The sequence below is a fragment of the Lissotriton vulgaris genome, chromosome 2_1 (genome assembly GCF_964263255.1).
Source record: "Lissotriton vulgaris chromosome 2_1, aLisVul1.2, whole genome shotgun sequence".
NCBI classification, from domain to species: domain Eukaryota; kingdom Metazoa; phylum Chordata; class Amphibia; order Caudata; family Salamandridae; genus Lissotriton; species Lissotriton vulgaris.
This window is the reverse complement of record NC_141687.1, coordinates 616852313-616868730: the sequence shown is the minus strand read 5'-3', so window position 1 is coordinate 616868730 and position 16418 is coordinate 616852313. Positions and strand designations below refer to the sequence as shown.

The following is a 16418-nucleotide window of genomic DNA, read 5'->3' as shown; positions in this document are numbered from 1 at the left end:
CAGAACGTGGCGGATAGTGGTGTAATTTCCGTAATATAGATCTAGGCGTTTGTGCTCAAGAGTTACCTTATTTTTGTTATTTGTGCCTTGCAGGTTTTCCGTATCTGGTAATCTTTGGCAATTGGTTTTCTACCGGACTAAATATATATTAAGGAAATAACTGCGGCATGCAACAACCGCAAGAACCTATAGGTACGCATACCACTACGGTGTGTCTATTTAAGCATATTTAATATCACATATGCGAACGTTGGCACCCTCAATCCATTCTGCTTTATTACAGCTAAGGGTTTGCCACATTAGATGGGAGAATACCATCCCTAAGTTTGAACCAGTAGACATTTGAGCTCTTTGTTATGATATATACACATCAACAGATCAAGGTAGGCAGATATGCTTTGTTAGTCCTAGTATTATTGTTATGTCCGAGGACTGATTAGGCTTTTTCTCTTTTTTTTACATATTCTCCATGGAGCAGAATATATGCGATGGATCAGTCGATTGATGTAGATTGTTATGAATACACCATCATCCTCTCCAGTGCTTTTTCAAGTTCTATGAGCACTGTATCGTCTTGCATAAACAGGTGGGACTATACTACTGTATCATCAGGTTTGGATAGGACTCAATGTTGATGAGTGGACGTTAATTTTTATTTTGGTTCTTGATGTTTTCAATAGAACCCTAAGGTTACTAAGGAACCAAGTGGTGATTATAAAGACCCACTTGTGTTTCGGGTTGGTGACTATATTAACAATTTGGCTGCTATGGGGTTTTCCCGTCCTGTGCTGCATTCCTTCAATCCCCATTGTTCATGACAAGGTCAGCTCGTCAAACACACAGCGCAGGTAACACCCATGACGAGCTGACCTGGTCATGAGCATGGAAGGGGTTAACAAAGGTATGCAACACTTAAGATTAGCGCCACTTGGTCTATGTTAAAATATGATATATAGTTCTACTACATATAGAAAACTTTTGTGGATCAACATGCCACAGGAATCTTGTGGTCTATATTTTTGACCCATGAGTAAGGGACTGTTCTTTTGAGTATAGAGGATTAATTTAAGGAATAATCTACTGGTGTAATGGATGAATTGGAAGTATGGTTTTGTGTCACTGTTGGGGAGCCCGACATCAATTATAAAATTCCAAAATGGGGTGTGAAATCTGGTATTACTTAAATAAGTTCTGTATAAGTAAGTGTAGTTTTGTATATCTTTGTATATAAAAACATGTTTCTCTTGTATTATATTGGTGATTTTTAATATTATGGTTGTGTGCATATGCATTAGAATGTACTAGGCAAAGATGCAGCCCGATTGACGGTTGATTTCGTTTTCAATGCAGATATATAGAACTGTGTGCTATTTATATGAAAGACAAGTATCCTGTAAAGTCTTGAAAAAGGTGGTGCAAATCTGGCAGCAAACCGAAACACGTAGACACCTGTGTTTTTAAATTCGAGGAACAATTTAGTCTGAAATCATATATGTGGTCTTGACTTCCATTTGAGAATAGATTCAATCGTATTAATGTTTTTATGATGAGATTTTAAAATGTCACTTGTTATTGTCTCTTTTTGATTGATTATATGTATATATTATGATTTCCTTTTTTTAAAAAAATTGCATTTTTATATTAATTTTAAATACATTTGCGCTATATTTTGACATTAGGGAGTATATTGTTTGGTAATAATTCATGCTGGGTTTCCCCCTCTCGATACACTTCTATGATTGTAATGTGTATGTTGGATGAATGAGGATATCCTTGTTGTGAGTTTATGCCAAGGGGAAAATAGTTTTACTTCATGGAATCAGCAAACATGAAGCACTCACAGGCGCTTGAAGACAGGCCCCCTGATATTTCTTTCCAAACTTTACAGTTCAGTTCGTGAGGCTGGAGGTTGGACACCTCCAACAAAAACAAGGCACTACTCAGTTGAACAACACTGTAGAGAGAAATCGACCACCCTAGCCATGGTAGTATGGTCTGACATTTGCAGCACAAATACATTCAATGTAGGCTCCAGATGATTGAAGCCATAACGCCTACGATATGTACATCACAGGCCTCATCTGGTCACCATCCATTCCAGCCCTCTCATGCAGTATACCAGATACTCAAAAAGAACCCCTCCTCCACGCCAAACCTCACACACATGACACCAGACCATCAGGAGAAAACATTGTCCCAGCTCAAAAACGCACACTGGCCAGCATGGAGCAAGATTTCCACGTGTGAAAAGCATCCCTTTTCAGTGCACAACAACCAGGCTGTGCTTCAGTGTAAGACGAGCACCCACCTCACTTGCTCCCTTTAGTATACAATGGTTTGACAGAAACTTACATAGATCTCCATTTTCCTGTAAAGACCATAGTTGAGCAAGAGGTTGTGAGTCATACGGATCCGGTGCGGCTTCATGGGATGCCCTTGTCCATAGTAATAGTTCCCAACATCTCCTAAAAAAAAAAAAACAGGAGGACAAAAAATTAGCGAAAAGATCATACTTCCCACTGTGAACCAAGGGTATAAAAGGTCCATGGTGTGTGTTCTGTTATAGGAATGGAGATCATTTATAACCATTTCCTAGGAGTATCTATCCTTCGAGAACCACTTTTTTATTTTTTAAATATCTGGTTGTATTAACGGTTACCCAGGATTTAAAAAAAACACATCTGCCCTCACCTGCACTAGGTGGCATTTTACTATAGGATCTGGAGATCCTTTATAATTTTGGTGAAATCCCAGAGTTTGGTTGTTCCCACAGTGCAAGCATCCGGACTTTCGGCTAGTCTGGTGTTCAAAGAAATACAATGGACTGCATTAGTGATGACAAAGGATTCTGCACCTATATCCCATGGGTGAACATTAGTATACACAAATAGTGAGTATATAAATATAAGCAAACATGCCAAAAAATAAACCATGCAGTACACCATATGAAATTCACTAGTGGATTCAAGAGATAATATAGTGGCCATTTATCTCCACTTGTGAAAGAACATGCCGATCTAGTGTAGTGCTATGTGACTGTGGTTGTTGCCCATTCTCACAGCCAATGCAGTGCTCACCTAATGTCTTCATCTAGGACCACTCTAATCTATAACGCTCTTGAGGTCTGAATACTTTTTGAAAATCATGGGAGTAAACTGTGCTATTCTATACAGCCCTGATAGTGTGTACTTCCATTTGCAGGTTTTGATACAGTCAGTGAAGCTCAAATTTGTCTTTAGGGTCTGAAGTTTGTTTCTTTAGGAATTGCACAACTTTGCCAGGTACTCCCCAAGCTATGTTAACAGTCTCAGATTTTTGTATACAAGTTACTTATCTTTCATTTGTATGGACTAAACAGTGAGAAAGGATGGCAATGGTTATCGGTGTTGTGGGTGGGGAAGTCACACACAGGCTTTTCCTCATGTTTCTTAATTAGTTTACGCACCACTTTATATTTAAATAAAAGCTACATTATCATTTTTGATAGGCTGTCAATTCAGAGGCTGTTAGGAAAATTACAGGACCTTCAAAAAAGACCAAAAAAAAAACCCAGAGCCAGTCGCCCCTCTTACATTCACACCTTGGCCTAAATGGTACTGCGAGCAGAAAAGCTATGAGAACCTGCTAAAAAAAACAAAGTGTACTTAGATCTGAAAGAGAGCTTCAAAGTTCTGAGCAAATTGATGTGGCTATGGAGGGGCCAACAGACCATGGTGAAGAAGGGACTTATTCATGCACTGGCTGTCTCACCAAGTCATTGGTGATCCGGCTTTCCCGTGATATGCACACTGCATTTTAACCCGTGGTGGACTCCAGTTTAAAGTTAATTTCATGTACAACGTCAGTCAAAGTGACATCTTCAGATAAGATGAAGTTGTCGATTCTTGTTTCTCCTGAGGCAGGACCTACTCCCTTTAAATGTTCTACTGTCAAAATGATATGGCTCATCAGTAATGTGTAATTTCTGCAACAAATTTAAAACAGGACGTTAACCATGTGTTATTTGTTTGTCCGGCCCTAAAACAACACCGCCTCAAATGGTTGAAACCTACTTGTTTAAGGCTAAATATTGCTTCTGCTCTTTTGGTTGCTATCTGTAATCCGCCAAATGAGAAGTTTTGCTGTACAATTTTTAACTTTTAAAAAAGTTTTATGGAAATATAGTAGATTTGTTCTTTGTATATTGTAATACCATTGTTTGATGATTTTATGTGGACCTCTGTTATGAGTTCCAAAACAAATAAAAATAAACTTGAAACTTGTGTAGGTTGTATGCCCCACTGTAAAAACTGAAGAGAAGATTGGATCATCAATTATCCCCAGATCCGGAAAAACAAATAGAGAAGAAGCATGGACAAAGGTAACTTGTCTAACTTTGATAAAGAGAGTGCTAACATACTGGCTTTGCCAATATTTGTTTGTAAAGCAGATTTTAAAACAAGCATTTTTAAATCCATTATGTTTTTTCTATGCAAGATGTATTGGCTCTGACATGAGCCATGGTGAAACAGGACTTATAGTCAAGAAAAAAAAAGTGCTACAATGTGCCCAGCGTTGATCATGTCATAGCCCTTTTCCCCCCTTGAAACCATGTTGCAAAGCAGCCCATGTTGCTATGCAATGCGTGTACCAACAGAGCGGACAATCAAGAACATAAGGGAATGGGTTGCGGGGATAGGAGTAGTAAAACCACGGTGGCGGGAAGAAGGCGGGGTAAAGAAACAACGGGCAGTGGGAGAAACGAGAGGAATACAAGGGGACGAAACAATGGACACTGCAAGGAGCAGAAACATAAGGGAGGTGCAGGGGGAGGGAAAGGGACTGCAGACAAACACTTCATAGTAGTGCATGTAGAAAGAAAGTGTAAAATGAAACAAAAGAAAGTACTTGAAGGATCATGCAGCCAGTGGAAGTACACTGGCTGCAAACAGAAAGCTGTACTTGATCCATGCTTTACTGCAGGGACAAGCTCTAAAGCCCCAGGAGGATGTCAGAGAGGAGGTGGCGCTGACCAATATGAAGCAAGGAAACAAGAGTGATGTCAAAGACAATCAATGGGTAAGTAATGGGCAGGCTCAGACCCATATATAAGCTTTTTGTTTTTTGTTAATAGATTTACCAACAGTGCCTACATGCTCTTCAGGCGAAACCTAAAGAGTGAAAGAAACAAGCATTTGCAATGCAATAGGTTTCGCTTTTGCAAGACATTGAGCTATTGGCACTGTAAATGACAATGCCTTTTATTTATGTGTTATGCAAACCTGCAAGCAGTGAGTAAACACACACTTTGTACTTAGTTGCTGTTTTCAGGAAGCAAGGCTGGTAGTAAAAGAGACAGTTACTGCCATCCTTGCTTCTTGCAAGCAACATCTATAAGTACAAAGTGTGTGTGTACGCGCCCCTTGCATGTTTTCAAAACACAAATCAAAGGCATTGTCATTTACAATTCCAATAGCTCAAATACTCTCAAAAGAGATTTATTGCATTGAAAAGGCTTGTTCTTGAGCTGCTTCTCCTTTCTCTCATTTCAAGGTGGAGGAGACCATCCTTCTCTCCTGTTAACCCGCAGCAACTCAGCTGTTCAGGAACAGTTGTTGTTTAAATATAAAGTATAGAAACGGTTTTGATCAAATTAACACTTGGTAATGTCATTCACCTGCCAATTTCGAACTCTGCATACATCTAAGTAACAGACCAAAAACCGCTGAACGCAGACGGGCAGGGACAGCGGCCAGATTCTTCACCACATACATCTCTGTGAGGACAAACGCGTCCAGAAAATAGGTGTCGCTTTTAAAGTGGGAGACATCACATGACGCCCTGAACAGCTTGCACCATACAAATACTGCATGTACCAGGTACTTTCAGACTTTAAATAAATAAACCTGGATTAAAAAATGCATTTCCCATTTTTCTAGCACGTGTTGCCTGCCTGTTTATTCTAAGAGCTCTGTGTAGGGAGGGATGAGATTTTTATAGGATAACAAAGCCTAAAGCAAAATGTTAGATATGATGGATAGCTGCAGTCCAACACGGATAATCCTTCTGGAAATTAAGAGTTTCTGGCTTTTTCCGAATTCCAAATAGTCTCCTTTGAGTCAGATAAACGGCCTAAGTGAATACAGTGAAAGCTTTGAACGCATAGATTTTGTACCACAAAATAAGGGCCACTGCAATTATGTTAAAGCTGGGGGTCAAAATTTTACGACAGGGTTGGCCAATTGTGGCAAAACAGTGGCCATCTCATTGGGATCTGAATGAAACGCTCTATTTCGCTGTATCACCGCTGAGTTTTTTAGGTCTCGCCTTTACCATTCCGCAGGAATGGGAAATGGGGAGAATTCAAGTCGGCTATTTTCTCTTCAAACTAAGGGCTTTCAGCCGCGGTTTTCTTTCAGTTCACGTGAATCACGTGAGCAAACATGCACGAGCATTCACGGCCAGGGCTTCTCCTCCCCTAGCAGCACTCCTCCCACACCAGCAACTCCCCCCTCCCACACCAGCACCTCCCCTCTCTCTCCACGCAATCACAGCCTTTCCCTAGCAGCACTCCTCCCACACCAGCACCTCCCCCCTCCCACACCAGCACCTCCCCTCTCTCTCCACGCAATCACAGCCTTGCCCTAGCAGCACTCCTCCCCCCTCCCACACCAGCACCTCCCCTCTCTCTCCACGCAATCACAGCCTTGCCCTAGCAGCACTCCTCCCCCCTCCCACACCAGCACCTCCCCTCTCTCTCCACGCAATCACAGCCTTGCCCTAACAGCACTCCTCCCCCCCTCCCACACCAGCACCTCCCCTCTCTCTCCACGCAATCACAGCCTTGCCGTCTGGTTTACTTCCATTTCAACACATGCTTTCAAGTCCGGCCTTTCACCATTCCGTGGTTGATAAACTGTCTGCCACTGAGCTAGCTGGCCTTCTCTGCCTTCCCCTCCGTCTTGTTGTATATTTTTGTTGTACTGTCGATCATTCTGTCTGACTCCGTGTTAGATCTTTCTCTCGTGTTTTGTTCACCATTCCGTGGTTGATAAACTGTCTGCCACTGAGCTAGCTGGCCTTCTCTGCCTTCCCCTCCGTCTTGTTGTATATTTTTGTTGTACTGTCGACCATTCTGTCTGACTCCGTGTTATATCTTTCTCTCGTGTTTTGTTTGTATCGTACTGCTCGTCCCCCCCCCCCCGTTTTCTCACTGAATCCTTTTCTTTAGCGCCCATCACAGCCTTGCCCTAGCAGCACTCCTCCCCCCTCCCACACCAGCACCTCCCCTCTCTCTCCACGCAATCACAGCCTTGCCCTAGCAGCACTCCTCCCCCCTCCCACACCAGCACCTCCCCTCTCTCTCCACGCAATCACAGCCTTGCCGTCTGGTTTACTTCCATTTCACCACATGCTTTCAAGTCCGGCCTTTCACCATTCCGTGGTTGATAAACTGTCTGCCACTGAGCTAGCTGGCCTTCTCTGCCTTCCCCTCCGTCTTGTTGTATATTTTTGTTGTACTGTCGATCATTCTGTCTGACTCCGTGTTAGATCTTTCTCTCGTGTTTTGTTTGTATCGTACTGCTCGCCCCCCCCCCCCCGTTTTCTCACTGAATCCTTTTCTTTAGCGCCATCTTCTTCTCTGTTTCTTCTGTCTCTATGTAACTCATTCTCCCGCTCCTCTATCTCGCTCTCTTTCCCCCTTTAATTTGTCTCCACTTTTTTGTAACACTTTATATTCTTCACCTTTCTCTCCCGCTGTCCCTCGTTATGCTTATGCCTCCGTTGCTTGCTTCCTCATTCTCTCCCATGCCATTCTCTCCTCGTCCCTGTTATGTTTCACTTTGCCCCTCTTTCTCCTACTCATATTCTATTCGCCCCTTCTTAAATTGTCTACCATCTCCCGACCTCTGGTTCTCTCTCACGTAAACACACCTAATATTTCCGTTTCTCTCCCTCGCTCTCGCATAACCTATCCTTGTCCCTCGCCTATGCCTAAAGCAGACACATGAGGGCGGGGGATGTGTTCTGTAATCAACTGCTGAGGAGCGCTGTCCCATTCCGTGGGCTTGCTTTAAGTGTCGCGTTGCTCTGCCCACGTTTGAATTGGGGGTTGTAGTTAGAATTGGATATGTGCGAGCCCAAAATTAAGCGGCGAGCCGAGAGTTTGAGGAGTCAATGTGACCATGCACGAGCCGAGCCCTGAAAATGGTTGGCGCGTAAACAACAACAAACACTATGATAAAGAAAAACTTTTTTATTTTTTTAAGCGTCTTTAACATATAGAAGCTTTTAAACATAGAAGATCAGATTATTGCAGTTGCAACGCAACACCACTCACCCACGCAACACCACTCGCACACACGCAAGCCCACTATCACCCATGCAATGCCACACTCACCCAAGCAACGCCACTCACTCACACACGCAACGCCACTCACTCACACAACGCCACTCACTCACACACGCAACGCCACTCACTCACACACGCAACGCCACTCACTCACACACGCAACGCCACTCACTCACACACGCAACGCCACTCACTCACACACAGCACCACTTTCAGACACGCAACACCACTCACACACACGCAAGCCCACACTCACCCATGCAAGCCCACACTCACCCATGCAAGCCCACACTCACCCATGCAAGCCCACACTCACCCATGCAAGCCCACACTCACCCATGCAAGCCCACACTCACCCATGCAAGCCCACACTCACCCATGCAAGCCCACACTCACCCATGCAAGCCCACACTCACCCATGCAAGCCCACACTCACCCATGCAATGCCACACTCACCCATGCAATGCCACACTCACCCATGCAACGCCACACTCACCCATGCAACGCCACACTCACCCATGCAACGCCACACTCACCCATGCAACGCCACACTCACCCAAGCAACGCCACACTCACCCAAGCAACGCCACACTCACCCAAGCAACGCCACTCACCCAAGCAACGCCACTCACCCAAGCAACGCCACTCACCCAAGCAACGCCACTCACCCACGCACCGCCACTCACCCACGCACCGCCACTCATCCACGCACCGCCACTCATCCACGCACCGCCACTCATCCACGCACCGCCACTCATCCACGCACCGCCACTCATCCACGCACCGCCACTCATCCACGCACCGCCACTCACCCACACACAACGCCACTCACCCACACACAACGCCACTCACCCACACACAACGCCACTCACCCACACACAACGCCACTCACCCACACAACGCCACTCACCCACACAACGCCACTCACCCACCCACAACGCCACTCACCCACGCAACGCCACTCACCCCCACGCAACGCCACTCACCCACGCAACGCCACTCACCCACGCAACGCCACTCACCCACGCAACGCCACTCACCCACGCGACGCCACTCACCCACGCGACGCCACTCACCCACGCGACGCCACTCACCCACGCGACGCCACTCACCCACCCAACGCCACTCACCCACCCAACGCCACTCACCCACCCAACGCCACTCACACACCCAACGCCACTCACACACCCAACGCCACTCACCCACCCAACGCCACTCACACACCCAACGCCACTCACCCACACCCAACGCCACTCACCCACACACAACGCCACTCACCCACACACAACGCCACTCACCCACACACAACGCCACTCACCCACACACAACGCCACTCACCCACACACAACGCCACTCACCCACACACAACGCCACTCACCCACGCAACGCCACTCACCCACGCAACGCCACTCACCCACGCAACGCCACTCACACCCACGCAACGCCACTCACCCACGCAACAACACTCACACATGCGACGCCACTCACCCACGCAACGCCACTCACTCAAAGCCACTCACACCCACGCAGTGCCACTTTCACCCATACTGTGCAGTGCACAATAGGTCTCGCAGTAGGAAAGTTGGAGCTATTGGTTTTGTAAATGACAAAGCCCTTTATGTTTTTAAAATGAAAACAAAAATAAAAGGCATTGTTATTTGCAATTGTAATAGCTCCAACTTTCCTACTGCGAGACCTATTGGCAACGCCAGTGCTTGTTGTCCTAAAGTGTGCATAATCCACCCCTGCCTCTTCTCTCCTGTGCTGCTCATACGAAGGAAGAACCTAAAAAAACAAGCATTTACAATGCAATGGTCTCAGCATTATTAAAGGTAGAGCTATTGGCATTGCTCATGACATTTTTTTTTTAAAATCATAAATAAATGGCATTATCATTTATATTGCCAATAGCTTGCATATGCGAGACCTATTGCATTAGTACCCACACACAGAGTAAGTAGTAGAGTGAGTAGTTGATAGTGAGTAGGAGAGAGTTATTAGGAAAGCGAGTATTAGAGAGCGAGTAGTACAAAGTGAAAGAGTGAGTATTAAATAGTGAGAGAGCGAGTAGTAAATAGTCCTAGAGCCACACATATTTACATGCACAGCCACACCTTACATATACAAAGTGTATTTTTAGTTTCAGTAGTAAAGAGGGAGTAGTATAGAGTGACTAATTATGAGTGAGTAATGTTGAGTAGTAGTGTGTGTGTGTGTGGGAGAGAGAGAGTGTGTGTGAGAGAGAGTGTGTGTGAGAGAGAGAGAGAGTGTGTGAGAGAGAGAGAGAGTGTGTGTGTGAGAGAGAGAGAGTGTGGAGAGCGAGAGAGAGTGTGGAGAGCGAGAGAGAGTGTGGAGAGAGAGAGAGTGTGTGGAGAGAGAGAGAGTGTGTGGAGAGAGAGAGAGTGTGTGGAGAGAGAGAGAGTGTGTGGAGAGAGAGAGAGTGTGTGGAGAGAGAGAGAGTGTGTGGAGAGAGAGAGAGAGTGTGTGGAGAGAGAGAGAGTGTGTGGAGAGAGAGAGAGTGTGTGGAGAGAGAGAGAGTGTGTGGAGAGAGAGAGAGTGTGTGGAGAGAGAGAGAGTGTGTGGAGAGAGAGAGAGTGTGTGGAGAGAGAGAGAGTGTGTGGAGAGAGAGAGAGTGTGTGGAGAGAGAGAGAGTGTGTGGAGAGAGAGAGAGTGTGTGGAGAGAGAGAGAGTGTGTGGAGAGAGAGAGAGTGTGTGGAGAGAGAGAGTGTGTGGAGAGAGAGAGAGAGTGTGTGGAGAGAGAGAGAGAGTGTGTGGAGAGAGAGAGAGTGTGTGGAGAGAGAGAGAGTGTGTGTGGAGAGAGAGAGTGTGTGGAGAGAGAGAGAGTGTGTGGAGAGAGAGAGTGTGTGGAGAGAGAGAGTGTGTGGAGAGAGAGAGTGTGTGGAGAGAGAGAGTGTGTGGAGAGAGAGTGTGTGGAGAGAGAGAGAGTGTGGAGAGAGAGAGAGTGTGTGGAGAGAGAGAGAGTGTGTGGAGAGAGAGAGTGTGTGGAGAGAGAGAGAGAGTGTGTGGAGAGAGAGAGAGAGTGTGTGGAGAGAGAGAGAGTGTGTGGAGAGAGAGAGAGTGTGTGGAGAGAGAGAGAGTGTGTGTGGAGAGAGAGAGTGTGTGGAGAGAGAGAGAGTGTGTGGAGAGAGAGAGTGTGTGGAGAGAGAGAGTGTGTGGAGAGAGAGAGTGTGTGGAGAGAGAGAGTGTGTGGAGAGAGAGTGTGTGGAGAGAGAGAGTGTGTGGAGAGAGAGAGAGTGTGGAGAGAGAGAGAGTGTGTGGAGAGAGAGAGAGTGTGTGGAGAGAGAGAGTGTGTGAGAGAGAGTGTGTGAGAGGGAGTGTGTGAGAGAGGGAGTGTGTGAGAGAGGGAGTGTGTGAGAGAGGGAGTGTGTGAGAGAGGGAGTGTGTGAGAGAGGGAGTGTGTGAGGAAGGAGTGTGTGAGAGAGGGAGTGTGTGAGAGAGGGAGTGTGTGAGAGAGGGAGTGTGTAGAGAGTGTGGAGAGAGTGTGTGAGAGAGGGAGTGTGTGAGAGAGGGAGTGTGTGAGAGAGGGAGTGTGTGAGAGAGGGAGTGTGTGAGAGAGGGAGTGTGTGAGAGAGGGAGTGTGAGAGAGAGGGAGTGTGTGAGAGAGGGAGTGTGTGAGAGAGGGAGTGTGTGAGAGAGGGAGTGTGTGAAGATGGGAGTGTGTGAGAGAGGGAGTGTGTGAGAGAGGGAGTGTGTGAGAGAGTGTGGAGAGAGTGTGTGAGAGAGGGAGTGTGTGAGAGAGGGAGTGTGTGAGAGAGGGAGTGTGTGAGAGAGGGAGTGTGTGAGAGAGGGATGTGTGAGAGAGTGTGGAGAGTGTGTGAGAGGGGAGTGTGTGAGAGAGGGAGTGTGTGAGAGAGGGAGTGTGTGAGAGAGGGAGTGTGTGAGAGAGGGAGTGTGAGAGAGAGGGAGTGTGAGAGAGGGAGTGTGTGAGAGAGCGAGTGTGTTGAGAGAGGAGGTGTGTGAGAGAGGAGTGTGTGAGAGAGAGGGGAGTGTGTGGAGAGAGAGCGGAGTGTGTGAGAGAGAGGGAGTGTGAGAGAGAGAGGGAGTGTGAGAGAGAGAGCGAGTGTGTGTGAGAGAGAGCGAGTGTGTTTGTGAGAGAGAGCGAGTGTGTTTGTGAGAGAGAGCGAGTGTGTTTGTGAGAGAGAGCGAGTGTGTTTGTGAGAGAGCGAGTGTGTTTGTGAGAGAGAGCGAGTGTGTTTGTGAGAGAGAGCGAGTGTGTTTGTGAGAGAGAGCGAGTGTGTTTGTGAGAGAGAGCGAGTGTGTTTGTGAGAGAGAGCGAGTGTGTTTGTGAGAGAGAGCGAGTGTGTTTGTGAGAGAGAGCGAGTGTGTTTGTGAGAGAGAGCGAGTGTGTTTGTGAGAGAGAGCGAGTGTGTTTGTGAGAGAGAGCGAGTGTGTTTGTGAGAGAGAGCGAGTGTGTTTGTGAGAGAGAGCGAGTGTGTTTGTGAGAGAGAGCGAGTGTGTTTGTGAGAGAGAGCGAGTGTGTTTGTGAGAGAGAGCGAGTGTGTTTGTGAGAGAGAGCGAGTGTGTTTGTGAGAGAGAGCGAGTGTGTTTGTGAGAGAGAGCGAGTGTGTTTGTGAGAGAGAGCGAGTGTGTTTGTGAGAGAGAGCGAGTGTGTTTGTGAGAGAGAGCGAGTGTGTTTGTGAGAGAGAGCGAGTGTGTTTGTGAGAGAGAGCGAGTGTGTTTGTGAGAGAGAGCGAGTGTGTTTGTGAGAAGAGAGAGTGTGTTTGTGAGAGAGAGCGTGTGTTTGTGTTGTGAGAGAGAGCGTGTGTTTGTGAGAGAGAGCGTGTGTTTGTGAGAGAGAGCGTGTGTTTGTGAGAGAGAGCGTGTGTTTGTGAGAGAGAGCGTGTGTTTGTGAGAGAGAGCGGTGTTTGTGAGAGAGAGCGTGTGTTTGTGAGAGAGAGCGTGTGTTTGTGAGAGAGAGCGTGTGTTTGTGAGAGAGAGCGTGTGTTTGTGAGAGAGAGCGTGTGTTTGTGAGAGAGAGCGTGTGTTTGTGAGAGAGAGCGTGTGTTTGTGAGAGAGAGCGTGTGTTTGTGAGAGAGAGCGTGTGTTTGTGAGAGAGAGCGTGTGGTTTGTGAGAGAGAGCGTGTGTTTGTGAGAGAGAGCGTGTGTTTGTGAGAGAGAGCGTGTGTTTGTGAGAGAGAGCGTGTGTTTGTGAGAGAGAGCGTGTGTTTGTGAGAGAGAGCGTGCGTTTGTGAGAGAGAGCGTGCGTTTGTGAGAGAGAGCGTGCGTTTGTGAGAGAGAGCGTGTGTTTGTGAGAGAGAGCGTGCGTTTGTGAGAGAGAGCGTGTGTTTGTGAGAGAGAGCGTGTGTTTGTGAGAGAGAGCGTGTGTTTGTGAGAGAGAGCGTGTGTTTGTGAGAGAGAGAGCGTGTGTTTGTGAGAGAGAGCGTGTGTTTGTGAGAGAGAGCGTGTGTTTGTGAGAGAGAGCGTGTGTTTGTGAGAGAGAGCGTGTGTTTGTGAGAGAGAGCGTGTGTTTGTGAGAGAGAGCGTGTGTTTGTGAGAGAGGAGCGTGTGTTTGTGAGAGAGAGCGTGTGTTTGTGAGAGAGAGCGTGTGTTTGTGAGAGAGAGCGTGTGTTTGTGAGAGAGAGCGTGTGTTTGTGAGAGAGAGCGTGTGTTTGTGAGAGAGAGCGTGTGTTTGTGAGAGAGAGCGTGTGTTTGTGAGAGAGAGCGTGTGTTTGTGAGAGAGAGAGCGTGTGTTTGTGAGAGAGAGCGTGTGTTTGTGAGAGAGAGCGTGTGTTTGTGAGAGAGAGCGTGTGTTTGTGAGAGAGAGCGTGTGTTTGTGAGAGAGAGCGTGTGTTTGTGAGAGAGAGCGTGTGTTTGTGAGAGAGACGTGTGTTTGTGAGAGAGAGCGTGTGTTTGTGAGAGAGAGCGTGTGTTTGTGAGAGAGAGCGTGTGTTTGTGAGAGAGAGCGTGTGTTTGTGAGAGAGAGCGTGTGTTTGTGAGAGAGAGCGTGTGTTTGTGAGAGAGAGCGTGTGTTTGTGAGAGAGAGCGTGTGTTTGTGAGAGAGAGCGTGTGTTTGTGAGAGAGAGCGTGTGTTTGTGAGAGAGAGCGTGTGTTTGTGAGAGAGAGCGTGTGTTTGTGAGAGAGAGCGTGTGTTTGTGAGAGAGAGCGTGTGTTTGTGAGAGAGAGCGTGTGTTTGTGAGAGAGAGCGTGTGTTTGTGAGAGAGAGCGTGTGTTTGTGAGAGAGAGCGTGTGTTTGTGAGAGAGAGCGTGTGTTTGTGAGAGAGAGCGTGTGTTTGTGAGAGAGAGCGTGTGTTTGTGAGAGAGAGCGTGTGTTTGTGAGAGAGAGCGTGTGTTTGTGAGAGAGAGCGTGTGTTTGTGAGAGAGAGCGTGTGTTTGTGAGAGAGAGCGTGTGTTTGTGAGAGAGAGCGTGTGTTTGTGAGAGAGAGCGTGTGTTTGTGAGAGAGAGCGTGTGTTTGTGAGAGAGAGCGTGTGTTTGTGAGAGAGAGCGTGTGTTTGTGAGAGAGAGCGTGTGTTTGTGAGAGAGAGCGTGTGTTTGTGAGAGAGAGCGTGTGTTTGTGAGAGAGAGCGTGTGTTTGTGAGAGAGAGCGTGTGTTTGTGAGAGAGAGCGTGTGTTTGTGAGAGAGAGCGTGTGTTTGTGAGAGAGAGCGTGTGTTTGTGAGAGAGAGCGTGTGTTTGTGAGAGAGAGCGTGTGTTTGTGAGAGAGAGCGTGTGTTTGTGAGAGAGAGCGTGTGTTTGTGAGAGAGAGCGTGTGTTTGTGAGAGAGAGCGTGTGTTTGTGAGAGAGAGCGTGTGTTTGTGAGAGAGAGCGTGTGTTTGTGAGAGAGAGCGTGTGTTTGTGAGAGAGAGCGTGTGTTTGTGAGAGAGAGCGTGTGTTTGTGAGAGAGAGCGTGTGTTTGTGAGAGAGAGCGTGTGTTTGTGAGAGAGAGCGTGTGTTTGTGAGAGAGAGCGTGTGTTTGTGAGAGAGAGCGTGTGTTTGTGAGAGAGAGCGTGTGTTTGTGAGAGAGAGCGTGTGTTTGTGAGAGAGAGCGTGTGTTTGTGAGAGAGAGCGTGTGTTTGTGAGAGAGAGCGTGTGTTTGTGAGAGAGAGCGTGTGTTTGTGAGAGAGAGCGTGTGTTTGTGAGAGAGAGCGTGTGTTTGTGAGAGAGAGCGTGTGTTTGTGAGAGAGAGCGTGTGTTTGTGAGAGAGAGCGTGTGTTTGTGAGAGAGAGCGTGTGTTTGTGAGAGAGAGCGTGTGTTTGTGAGAGAGAGCGTGTGTTTGTGAGAGAGAGCGTGTGTTTGTGAGAGAGAGCGTGTGTTTGTGAGAGAGAGCGTGTGTTTGTGAGAGAGAGCGTGTGTTTGTGAGAGAGAGCGTGTGTTTGTGAGAGAGAGCGTGTGTTTGTGAGAGAGAGCGTGTGTTTGTGAGAGAGAGCGTGTGTTTGTGAGAGAGAGCGTGTGTTTGTGAGAGAGAGCGTGTGTTTGTGAGAGAGAGCGTGTGTTTGTGAGAGAGAGCGTGTGTTTGTGAGAGAGAGCGTGTGTTTGTGAGAGAGAGCGTGTGTTTGTGAGAGAGAGCGTGTGTTTGTGAGAGAGAGCGTGTGTTTGTGAGAGAGAGCGTGTGTTTGTGAGAGAGAGCGTGTGTTTGTGAGAGAGAGCGTGTGTTTGTGAGAGAGAGCGTGTGTTTGTGAGAGAGAGCGTGTGTTTGTGAGAGAGAGCGTGTGTTTGTGAGAGAGAGCGTGTGTTTGTGAGAGAGAGCGTGTGTTTGTGAGAGAGAGCGTGTGTTTGTGAGAGAGAGCGTGTGTTTGTGAGAGAGAGCGTGTGTTTGTGAGAGAGAGCGTGCGTTTGTGAGAGAGAGCGTGCGTTTGTGAGAGAGAGCGTGCGTTTGTGAGAGAGAGCGTGTGTTTGTGAGAGAGAGCGTGTGTTTGTGAGAGAGAGCGTGTGTTTGTGAGAGAGAGCGTGTGTTTGTGAGAGAGAGCGTGTGTTTGTGAGAGAGAGCGTGTGTTTGTGAGAGAGAGCGTGTGTTTGTGAGAGAGAGCGTGTGTTTGTGAGAGAGAGCGTGTGTTTGTGAGAGAGAGCGTGTGTTTGTGAGAGAGAGCGTGTGTTTTGTGAGAAGAGAGCGTGTGTTTGTGAGAGAGAG

At 47.2% G+C, this 16418-nt stretch overlaps 1 protein-coding gene across 2 annotated transcripts in view; it reads right to left on the bottom strand.

Moving 5' to 3' along the window:
• HDAC1 (histone deacetylase 1) overlaps window positions 1-16418 on the bottom strand; it is a 220117-nt gene that overhangs the window by 153076 nt on the left and 50623 nt on the right. For both annotated transcript variants that reach the window (XM_086955695.1, XM_086955696.1), the window contains exon 2: window positions 2353-2465. In XM_086955695.1, coding sequence (XP_086811821.1) covers window positions 2353-2465 — 113 coding nt within the window. The remainder of the gene's footprint in view (window positions 1-2352; window positions 2466-16418) is intronic.